This window comes from Ammodytes marinus (assembly GCF_949987685.1).
Source record: "Ammodytes marinus genome assembly, chromosome: 7".
Lineage (NCBI taxonomy): Eukaryota > Metazoa > Chordata > Actinopteri > Uranoscopiformes > Ammodytidae > Ammodytes > Ammodytes marinus.
In genome coordinates this window covers 20836692-20848894 of record NC_137211.1, presented here as the reverse complement: position 1 = coordinate 20848894, position 12203 = coordinate 20836692, and the positions used below count along the sequence as shown (strand labels likewise).

Genomic DNA, 12203 nt, shown 5'->3' with positions numbered 1-12203 from the left:
TTCTTCCAATTTTTCCTTTTTTCCTTTTTGTATTTCATTTGTTTTTTTTTTCTGCTGTGGCTTTGGGAGTGAGATATGTTTCCTGACAGTGGATGTCATGTCCCTCTGCTGGTTGAGTGCGTAGCTCATCTTCCATAAAAGAGCAGAATCTGGGCGGAGCTAGGGCCATGGGAACTACCACATTGCTGGAATGTTTTGCTCGCTCTCGGCGAATGCGCTGGCTGCCGCGCCCGACTCGCCTTTTGAGAGCTTTCCAGCCAATCCGCTGTCACCCTGAGACAGCACCACGTCACTGGCAATGTACGTATGGACATGGACATGGGAGTCACACACTGATAGGAATTGTGAGAGTGAATTTATGTGGACAATAATATTAATAATAATTAACAGCACCTTTCATACAAGACAATGCAGCTAAAGGTTTTTTTATTATTATTATTTCTACCTTTTTAATATTAGAATGTACTCCAATCCCACCATTCTCACTAACACTCACCGACCTTTCTTCCTTCCTGGTTGCCCCTTTCTCGCTTTGACCTGACTCCACTATAAGCAACGTGACCTACAGTCTGACTCACTGCTGCTCTCTCTCTCTCTCTCTCTCTCCCTATCTATCTCTCTCTCTCCCTCACCCTCTCTCTCTCTCTCTCCCTCTCTCTCCCCAGTCCCTCGCATCAATGGTCACTCCAAATCAGACCGCACCGCTAGGGATTCGGCCATGGGTTACGACAGCGCCTCGGTAATGAGCAGCGAGCTGGAGTCCAGCTCGTTTGTTGACAGTGAGGAAGACGAGGATGCAAGCAGGTAAAATGTTACCTCGTATTAAAATACATCTCTGCTCCATCCAGACACTCACATCAGAGACTTTTGTTAGTGGGCAAAGGAATTATTCATATTGCCTGTCCAAAAGTCCAAATATTCCATGTAAAAAGCAGAAAAAAGCCTCATATTTGTGTCAGAGTGAATACTGATTTGTATTAAAATGTAAGTTCTTATTGTAATATACTCCAAATGTTCTATACATCCACATTGTCACAGAAAACAAGTTTACACTGTAAAGAAAAATGCCCTTAACATGTCAGGTCATGTCTCTACAGTTCCCCATAGTAAATATACTTAATGTAAATACATGAACCATCGTTCCTTTTCAGACTCAGTAGCTCCACAGGACAGAGTTCTTCTTCACAGCTGATGCGCAGACACAAACGGCGCCGACGGAGGCACAAAGTGGCCAAAATAGACCGGGTGAGCACCAACACACATCACTGGCCGTGCTACAATTGAATTGGACACTGAGTAGGAGAAACAGATGCGAGAGCTAATTGATATAGGCCAATATGCCACTTTGACTGATGCTTTACCTATTGTGTGTGCCCTTTCCAGTCTTCGTCCTTCAGCAGCATCACCGACTCCACTATGAGCCTCAACATAATCACCGTTACACTCAACATGGGTAAACATGACACTTCAATAACAATGATTTATTTGTACTCATATTAATAGAGATATATACATGTTAAAGGTAGAGTCAGCGATTTTGGAGAACAAAATCACTTTTTTGTCAAAATCAGTGTGTGTGTGTGTGTGTGTGTGGGCTGAAACCCCAGTGTTAATACACAGCCTAGGTTCTGTAAACTCAGATATGTAAAAAATAAAATAAAAAGTAGCTATCAACATGACAATTTACAGAGCCTAGGGCTTAGGCTTTGTAAATGGGCATGTTTCTAGGATGTGACTGGAAAAAAATCCAGTGTTAATACACAGCCTAGGCCCAAGTAGGCTGTGTATTAACACTGGATTTTTATTCACACACACAGGTGGCGGATCATGAGGAGATATTCACTGATTTTGATTAAAAAAGTGAGAGAAAGTGTCCTCCAGAATCACTGACTCCACCTTTAATGTACAAGTATGACTTTTAGAATGTCCCTCAGATATGATACTGTTCTTGAACTCATTGTGTTATTTCTCCTCCGATAGAGAAGTACAATTTCCTGGGTATCAGTATTGTTGGTCAGAGTAATGACCGGGGAGACGGCGGCATCTACATCGGCTCCATCATGAAAGGAGGCGCTGTGGCTGCTGACGGAAGAATAGAACCTGGAGACATGCTCCTTCAGGTACGCTACGAGACATTCATTTTTCTCAGTGAAAACACTAATGATTGCAGTGTGGAAGCTGAACACAAAACCCCAAGAGTAACACACAGTCACGTCTTTTTGCCTGTGTTGCCATCTGAGGGTTTTGCGGTCCATTTATAACCACAACATTTGTATTCGCTTCCGCTAAGAGACTCTTTTGTTGTAAAAGTAGTAAATTCTGCCTCTCCTTTTCCTTCCTGTTATTGCCCGTCTTTTGATCTGTGTGCGGCTCAGCTCTGCAGCTACACCCACTGTAAAACACACCATTTGGCTGATTATAATTTGTGTTGTTTTCCCCCGACAGTCACAACATAGGTTCTGTTTTGACTGTGTTCCACGTAGTAAGCCGCTTAGGGAATTGCTAGTATCCCAAGGCCTTAGAGCACTGCCGAGATTAAAGAGCGCACTACAAATGCACACACACAGTTCATGAAAATACGTAGTATAATTGTTATTATGTAATGCTGCAATTTGATATGATTTCATTCTATATTTTGTTTTCCTGCAAAACCAGGTGAACGACGTGAACTTTGAGAACATGAGCAATGACGATGCAGTGAGGATCCTCAGAGAGATTGTTTCAAAAACCGGGTAAGAAACATTCAGCTATCACGGACCAACTAACCAGCTTTCTGATCATTTACCTCTCTGCTGCGGAATATTACCACATTGAGAGCTTGACCTACAGTGTAGTGGTGGGTGGGTATAGGCCTGTCACGATAACAATTTTTTCTGTGCGATTAATTGCCCCAGAAATGATTGCGATAAGCGATAATATTGCCGTTTTGAGACCATTTTCAACAAAAATAATGATAATGGCATAATAGTGCAAGTACACCCTTTCGAAGATCAATAAACACTGGAACTGGACGTCTGGAAGACATTTAAAATATCCAGAATAAATTAACAAAACAACCAAAAACAATAAATAAAATTGACTCAGTCTATTTGTTTTTTTCCCAAGCTGGGAAAACTGCATCGGGTGATTGTGTTTAAGGTGAAGATTCAGGTGTGTTGTATTGGCGCGTTTGGTTGATATTAGAAAATGCTGTGCTCTCAGCAAGCGCATCATAATTGCGCAGGTCTGAGCAAGACGGCTCCTACTCAAACAAGGCTATTGTTTTTAAACAAATGCGACATGTCGGCTCGCTCAGGTTAGTTGGTTCGCCCCGGCCGTTGGGTTTGAAGCCGATGTGCTACCACACGGCAGCTGTCGCGTTCGGCTTAGACACCAACTTTTTATTCATCCACATTTTTGTTTTGTTGCTCTCCTCCTCACGGGGCTCTCATGCTGCACTCTGTGTAACGCCAGGGCTCCGCCTCCCACACAGAGACCATGCAAAAAGTGACTGACACGTGACAAGGTGGTTTATTCGTTGTGCCCTCAACTCGGCCTTAAAGGCAACGCTGCAGGAAAGGCACCATTAAACATCACCGAATGCCCTAACCCTGCGCGCTGCCTTGAAGAATTCAGTTGGGGCAAAAAAAAAACACCAATCCCGGCGAGAGGGCAGATACAAAAAGTAAAAACGTTTGATATCCAGTGTCTTTGATAGAGAGAGACACGAGGAAAACAAACAAGCAAATTATCGCAGCTGGCAAAAAATTATCACTCATTTTAATTTATCGCGCAATTAATTGATTTATTGCATATCGCGACAGGCCTAGGTGGGTATAATGTTACACTTTAGAATAACGCATTACATCACATTGGTTGCTCTTTGGGTTTTCAAAGGATTTCCGGGAAAAGATCATGACAAGTAAAATACAAGCATATCCCTGCACTTAATCCAGTGTTGCTGGATTTGGTGACTTTAGTTTCCTCTAATAACAAAGGCACTTTCTGAGCTGGTATCAGCTGCTTTTGAGTGTGCTGTGAAAAATGTAAATATACAAAACAAGGTTTATTACCAAGTAGATTTTAGATACAAGGAACTTGAGTTGTATTGAAAGCAAAGTAAGAGAGAAAAAATAGAAGATAATAGAAATAAATAGAAATTTGCAGATCAAAAAAAAAATAATAATTTTATCATGTCAAATATATGCAAATCGATTTAAAAATGATTAAAAATGTAAAAATGTTGACTAGAAATGTGCTTCATGTAGTACATACAACACTGTAACTGTATGTATGCACACATACTTACAGTACTTACAGTATGAGCCTGCAGATTATCTTGTGGTGTCAGTTACTGGCTTATGGTGGCTTGTGTTAAGTAGTTTTTCCGGGAAAATACCGACTATACTGATCTCTTGATTGAGACAGTAGAACAGACTTAAGTGAGTCAGCAATTTCACACACACATATAACAGCTGTGTAATACAAATCAGTCAGCATTGTGTGGTAGATTGTTCACTCCTGTCTGTTGTTGGGCGGCAGTGGCGAAGTGGGTAGGAAGATTGCCTCTGGAGTGCAGGGTCGGAGGTTCGATTCCCCTCCTACCCGCCACATGTCGAAGTGTCCCTGGGCAAGACACTGAACCCCAAATTGCTCCCGATGGTTCAGAGAGCGCCTTGCATGGCAGCTACTGCCATCGGTGTATGAGTGTGTGTATGAATGGGTGAATGTGGTAAGATATGTAAAGCGCTTTGGGGCTGAGAAAATCGTCTAGAAAAGCGCTATATAAGTCAAGTCCATTTACCATTTACCATGTTGTATTATTTGGCTCATCCAAACCTTTTTTTCTATCTTAACCGATTCCTTTTTGCTTTTTTCCCTCCAGTCCTATAAGTCTTACTGTTGCCAAATGTTGGGACCCGTCTCCACGAAGCTACTTCACTATCCCTCGTGGTAAGACAAACGAGTGCTACACACATGGATACATAATCTCATTTCCCCCTCGCCAATACATTTTTTAAAACATAAATCAACACTTTCTACCAGGTTTGAACTGGACAAGGTTTCAACTAGATTCTTTAATATAATTTTTTCATTTGTTCAGCTGAACCAGTCAGACCCATTGACCCTGCAGCCTGGATTTCACACACCACCGCGCTGACTGGACCTTTTCCACACTACGGTAAAAGCTACCAAACCATCACACACATTAAAATATCCATTCTGTAATTATGATAACCATTGTTTGAAAACAATTCTGCTTCTCATTCATTTTCTCACACTCCCCCTGTCCCGTTTCTAGAGTTCGATGAGTTGCCGTTATCTACAAGTAAAACAGACATGGCAACCATCGTCAAAGTGATGCAGTTACCCGACTCTGGCCTAGAGATTCGAGACAGGATGTGGTTGAAGATCACCATCGCCAACGCAGTCATTGGTGAGAAATGCTGAGCCGTGTGGTGTGGGCACACGCAAAACTAAAAGCAAACCTCGTTTTTTTAAACAGTAACTTACTGTAAGTAAAGCATGTAGACCGGAGAGATACACAGGTCTGTGTTTTGAACCCTGGTGCAGTCCATGAGGGATATTGCCCCTGAAATGCTTGAAAATATATGCCAAAAAAAGGGAATCAAGAGTATTCTGAAAACAATTCAATGTGTAATCACATACAATCTTTTCTCAAATCCATCAAGTCATTTCCTTGAGGCAGTTTATTGTTCCTAAATACAAGAAATACAGTAGCATCAGCACTGCAACTCATTTTAGCCAACCGCAAATTCAGAGTCTGGGGCCTGAAAAAAATGTGTGCATAACCCAAAAAATTACCCACAAAAATTAACCCAAAGTTTTTGTAACATTGTGTTACTCATCTACTTGAAGCCAATGTGGTTGTTATCCATATTGGCAGTATTTTGTTTAGCATCTGTTCAACTCATTAGAGCAGGAGCCTTCATGTCTGTCTGTGTGTGTGTGTGTGTGTGTGTGTGTGTGTGTGTGTGTGTGTGTGTGTGTGTGTGTGTGTGTGTGTGTGTGTGTGTGTGTGTGTGTGTGTGTGTGTGTGTGTGTGTGTGTGTGTGTGTGTGTGTGTGTGTGTGTGTGTGTGTGTGTGTTTGCTGCTCGGTCAGGTGCTGACGTGGTGGACTGGCTTTACTCCAGAGTGGAAGGCTTCAAGGACCGGCGCGACGCGAGGAAGTACGCCAGCAGTCTGCTGAAACACGGCTACCTGAGACACACTGTCAACAAGATCACCTTCTCCGAGCAGTGCTACTACACCTTCGGAGACCTCTGCCAAAGTACAGACACTCCTTTTGTCGCCTCTTCCAATGTTTTCATTTAGATACTTTATTTATAGATTTTTTTTTATGCACATACACACACATAAACACTGAATAAAAGGAATACAAATATAAAAGATAAAAGAAAATAAACAACAAACATGGCACGATAGAGGTTACTTTTACACATTTTAAACTGAAAATAAAAGGCAATTGAGGTGTCAAGTAGGTCGCCTCAGTACTGTATCATCCTCCTCCAATGTTTTCATATTCAAATTTGTTTTGTATTATTAATATTATATATTTTTTTAAATTGTATTCATTTTAATTTCCCGATGTAGCATGTAAAGCACTTAGTAACGGTCTGTTTTAAGAAGTGCTATATATAAATAAAAACACACTGTTAGCACGTCAAACATACAACTCCAATGTGTGTATGTTTTTTTTTTCTTTAATGAATAGAAGGATTGTACTGAATAAACTTTCCCCCTTCTCCGGTTTTGTTGTTTTCTCTCCAATAAGACATGGCATCACTCAATTTGAATGAGGGCTCCAGCGGCGGAGGCTCAGAGCAGGACACCTTGGCACCGCTCCCTCCCACAGCTAACCCCTGGCCCCTGGGCGGACAGCCATTCCCCTACCCCCCCTTCCCCTCCGCACCCCCCAGCTTCCCGCCAGGATACTCCGACCCGTGCCACAGTTTCCACAGCGGGAGCGCAGGCAGCCAGAACAGTGAGGGTGAGCAACAGCAAATCATCAATCAGCCTTTTTTTTATATTTAATTCATGAGGTAATTTGACTCAACATGCTAACATGACAGTGTCCATAATAAGTGTTAAGGACGAGACACTCCAGGTGAATAATATGGTAAACATTTTCGAATTATGGATATCATCATTAAACTTAACCCACTTAAATTTTAATTGCATACGTTAACATTTTTAAATGTTTGAATAAATAGGCAAATGTGGTTCTATCTAAATACAGAACAGATTTTGGATACAGCCTTTTTTCACCTACTACTTATATTTTGGACCTTTTTATTTATACAAGTATGAAAGAGGACATGTTAAAGACAACAAAATAGACAAAAGAAAAAAAGTTTTTTCCTGCATTGTCTCGCCTTAACAAATGTCCGACTCATGCTAATGTTAGCTTTTCTGGCTCACTGGGGCAGGAAGTTGGCATTGGATTTGCATTTTTTTTCATTAATTGAATATATGTATTCTAAAAAGAAAAACGCATCCTGTATTGTTAAAGGTCAATCATGAGCATCTTGAGTCACACACAGCGGACAGCTCTGCAGTACTGGGTGTGTACACGCAAAAAAATAAAAATTTATAAAATCAAATCACCAGCTTGATCAGCACCGATTCCATCCCTCTTCATTGGTTCTCGAATGATGGCTTGTTTTCATTTTGAATTGAGAACGTGTTAGTGCTCTGTGTTGATGCTGCTGCATGGTGTTTTGATAACTGCATTGAAGGACAGTGGAGAACCACGGGAACTTTATATAGAACGTAAGTGGGTGGCTGTGATGGTGTGCTTGTAGTTTACATTTCAAACCAGGTTAGTCCTGACAGATAAGTTACATGTTGCCATCCGTCAGTCTGATTTTCATTGTTTTGCTGTTATTCATCCAGACATCGTCATTGGCTGTCACTCTTTCAGTTGGTTTATCTGCCATATTTGAAACGCGGAAGGACATACAGGTGACAAAGATGAGAACAGTGATTGAATTTATATGAAAGACATTGTGAGTTTTGTTTCTTTTGGCACAAGGGTAATAATGTGCCTGCCTGCTTGTTCGAACGACTGCATGTTTGCATTCGTATGACACTTTTTAATGGACCAGATTCTTTGTATCTTGGAGGATTTTTTTCAGTTGGATGACAAAGAAAAAGACTAAAGAAAAACAGCCACGCGCGTAAGATTAGTTTTGACTACACAGGCCAGATGTTGAGCAGTAAGGTACATTAGGCAGAACGGGGAAGGGATGGGAGGTGTGTGTAATTCTGTTGTTCCCTCTGTTTCTGCTGGGCAACGGTAGACTGAAGGAGGAGGTAGTCCCAGGCCACTGGGGGAACCGGTAAGCCTGCTAACCCCCTCTCCTCCTCTGTTGCGCTCCTCTATATATCTCAACCATTCATCCTCTTCATCTTATTCTATTCCTCCTTTCTCTCTCCCTCTCCCCATGCTCTCTCTCTCTCAACACCCTCCACCTATCACACTGTGGCTTTAAGTTTTTTTATATTCTCTCCGTCCCATGCGTCTTTTCTCCGTCCGTGTGTATCGTTTGTGTGTGTGTGTGTGTGTGTGTGTGTGTGTGCGTGTGTGTGTGTGTGAGACTCTCCTGACAGTCCATTCTCCCTCTCTGCACCTCTATGGGCATGCATTGGTAATTGTGCTGGGAGGTGCATGATGCAGGATGATCACTCGACCGACGCTTGTGCTATCATTCTCACTGATAGGGGGCGATCATGCACCACTTTACCCAGTACTGTTGGGCTTATTGCAGGAAGTGGGATGTTTTTTTTTGGTACACCTCTATCAGCATGACTCCACCAGTGTGCATCTAGAGACCTGACACTAACATACATTTGAAGCAAAACCAACAAAGTGAACATAATAACTTAATCAAACATATCTGTTGTGGTCTTCTGCATTATCCACTAAGTGATGTGTCCTTCTGATGCAGGTGTATCATGTTGGAATTTGTAATATGTGATTCTGTGAACGTTTCAGTGTTTTTATGAATACCAGATGGAGCCCACCGTATTAGTCAATGCAGGTGGAACTTGGGGAAACACTCATAGAGATATTCATGTATATGCCCCTGACTGTTGACTCTTGCTAAACTGCATAGGAATACATCTTGTCACACCTTTAACAAAATGCAGTAATGTATTTTCTTATAGCAAAAATACTTAGTTTTACAGTGTATTGCACAATAGGAGATCTTTCACTTGACCTCACAAAGTGTTGTATACTGTCTGTGTCAGTTCAACACAGCTTGATTAAGCTTTGTAATATATTATTTTGTTTAACGTGTGACCTTCTATCTCATTGTTAATTAAGGTGGACTTGGCAATTCTGGAGAATGCTTGTTGACATTTTTTTTTTTTTTTTCAAAATCAGTGAATATCTCCTCACGATTTGCTATTTCCGTACTGTGTGTGCGCTGAAAAAAAAAACTGTGTTTATACACAACCTAGGCTCGGTACACTGGAATGTAAACAAAGGGGCCCACCATAGCTGGTAACATGCCCGTAACACCAAATGTGTTTTCCAGTGTGCACACAGTACGGACAGGTAGCTTATCGTGAGGAGATATTCACAGATTTTCACGGAAATGTGACTTTGACAACAAGCATTCTCCAGAACCGCTGACTCCACCTTTAATACATAGAAAAATATGCTGCAACTACAGAGTTATAACTTCTGGACTTGTTGTGAAGTTATGTAATTGTACTACAGAGGGCCAAGCTAACAACTTTCGGTGTACATTTGTTCCTTCTCAACAGGAAGCCGAAGCAGTGGATCCAACCCCAGCGCTGGGGGCAAAGGCAGACGCTCCTCCCCACAGCAGGAGAAGGGTCAAAGGTCAACGTGCAGCGAATCAGAGCCTCGCGTTCGTGGAGGAGGAGGAGGGGCCAGGCGGGTGGGAGGCGACCGCTCTGCCAGCCAAATGAGCCACCACAGCCATGCCCTATCCTCTGGCCACAGCCACGCCCGATCCAGCCTCAGTCACAGTCACAGTCACTCACACAGGACTCACTCTCTCTCTCACAACAACAGCAGCCACCCCCCCTCCTCCTTCATCCATACCCACCACGGGCCCCCTCCCTTCACCCTTCATCAGCCCGGGCCTGGCTCGTCGTGTGCCCACAGCGAGAGGAGCCATGCCTCTTCCTACGGCCCCCCCGGCTTACCCCCCCCTTACTGTCTGGCCCGTCTGGCCCCTAAGACCCCCGTCAGCAGCAGCAACACGCCCCCCGGAGCTCCGCCGGGCAGAGAGCTAGCCTCCGTACCTCCAGAGCTCACCGCCAGTCGCCAGTCCTTCCAGCACGCCATGGGCAACCCCTGTGAGTTCTTTGTTGACATCATGTGACCAGGACAGTGCCTTTTTAAAAAAAGAATAATATCAGCGAGCACAAAACTATTACCGCCATTTTAGCCACACTCCGCTCCGTCTCTTCTCAAGTATTTTTGCCTCTTGACCGTCTCCAAGTTCAGAATGTAGAGAAACAGACTGTCCGTCCACCTTCCCCTCCCTGCTATCCGTCTGTCTGTCCCTCTGATGTCTGAGCAAAGGAATACAGGCAGCAAGAGCACAACAGGAGAGAGAGAGTCCTCTCATACACACACACACACACACACAGTGGCTGTGACACAACCCTCTTTTGTATTGACGTGACGTGTACAGTTTGTGAAACGTGAGTGGTGTTCAGTGTGGTGATTCTTTCAAGCTGCCACGCAGACGTTCTCTGGAGTGTGTTCTCTCCACCTAGGATGTTTTCTGTCCTGCAAGGCCTTTAAGCTTGGCTGGGCCTGGATCTCAATCCCCCAGACCCAGGCCGACCAATACAGCCCCACACTTAGGAACATTTCTGTAGAGCCTAGAAACTCCAGAGCCATATCTGTGTGCGTACTGATACAAAAATATAGCACGCTACATGAAACCCCTGGCCCAATTTTCTCTCTTTCTAAGCTCTTATTTGCCAACTACTAAAACGCTAACTTTGATCAGTTGACGATCCGTGGATTAATTCAACGTCATAAGGGAGGCCCAGTAGCCAGCCACTAGTTTTACTAGGCTGCATATTGCATGACTGTCTCAACTGCTTTAAAGAAAAATACATTTTTATTAATACATTTTGTTTAAAGTGTTACCATTGTCGGGGGGGAGGGGTTACCTCTTGCCAATGTTCTAAAGGAAGAATCCGTACACTGGATGGTTTTTCGTGATGTTATTTATGTGATCATGTTGCATTGATGGTGTCATACTTTGTCTAGTACAGCTGACTGACAGACAATCAGACATCACCCTTTGTGAGCCGGTAGCCAGTTTGCCACTGTGCTGGCTGTGCTTTGTCGAATGTATAACGTTATTCCTGTCAGTGATTAAACCCTGACATTTAGAAGACTTTGGGTTGAAACACATTTAAGTATCAACTTACCAACTGGATTGCAAACAGTGGACATTCGCCACAGCTGTGAAAGCAGAAGTGCAAAGGGTTGACTTGAGATGAACCCATTTGCCCAAAGCATTGTGGTATTCTCCTTCATAGCGAGTGTGAGCGTTGATTAAAGTCAGTGCGATGAAAGCCAAAGCCTCACACTGTGAGCTGGATATTTCTGAATAATGTTGGAGCTGTCTGCGATGCAGATCCCTCTATGATTATCGTCCAACACTTCTCATTTTAACACTTCAAAGTGACTTCAAGGGAAATCCTGGCCTTCAGATTCTGATCTCCTAACAAAACAATGGCAAACCCCTGTTGCATCTACCTAAAACAGTGTTACAGGAGGGAAATAACACACACACACACACACACACTAGTTTCATGAGCACTTTTCCATTTTGTCTCTCCCTCCCTTTTAGTATGAAACACTGTTTGCAATCAAAGCTTTCTCTTTTAATTTTGTTTCTTTACAAAAGAAGAATAAATTGTACATAGAAATTTATTATATATATGAATAAAATATATATGTTCAAAGTGTCTGTGTATGCATGATAAGCCTGTGACGTTCATATCTCACCATAAATATACATTTCTCTTCTTTTTTTAGCAGGGCCACTAGATAGAGCGATTCACTGTGTATATTTATCATTCTAAACCAAACTTACATATTAAGTTTGGTATAAAAAATATTTTTGGAAACGACAATAATTTACTTGATTGAATTTGGCACAAGCACTTAGGCCTAATTTTTTTCTCTCTGTCT

The 12203-nt window shown here is 42.6% G+C and overlaps 1 protein-coding gene across 1 annotated transcript in view; it reads left to right on the top strand.

Annotated features, from left to right (window-relative positions):
- Nucleotides 1-11879, top strand: part of LOC307253214 (segment polarity protein dishevelled homolog DVL-1-like) — a 29384-nt gene extending 17505 nt beyond the window's left edge. The window contains exons 5-15 of the mRNA XM_080031138.1: nucleotides 666-804; nucleotides 1152-1245; nucleotides 1384-1453; nucleotides 1981-2120; nucleotides 2656-2732; nucleotides 4865-4932; nucleotides 5084-5161; nucleotides 5282-5416; nucleotides 6105-6272; nucleotides 6777-6992; nucleotides 9779-11879. Of these exons, the coding sequence (XP_079887264.1) occupies nucleotides 666-804; nucleotides 1152-1245; nucleotides 1384-1453; nucleotides 1981-2120; nucleotides 2656-2732; nucleotides 4865-4932; nucleotides 5084-5161; nucleotides 5282-5416; nucleotides 6105-6272; nucleotides 6777-6992; nucleotides 9779-10365 (1772 nt within the window). The 3' untranslated portion in view covers nucleotides 10366-11879. The remainder of the gene's footprint in view (nucleotides 1-665; nucleotides 805-1151; nucleotides 1246-1383; nucleotides 1454-1980; nucleotides 2121-2655; nucleotides 2733-4864; nucleotides 4933-5083; nucleotides 5162-5281; nucleotides 5417-6104; nucleotides 6273-6776; nucleotides 6993-9778) is intronic.
- The last annotated feature ends 324 nt before the right edge of the window (nucleotides 11880-12203 follow it).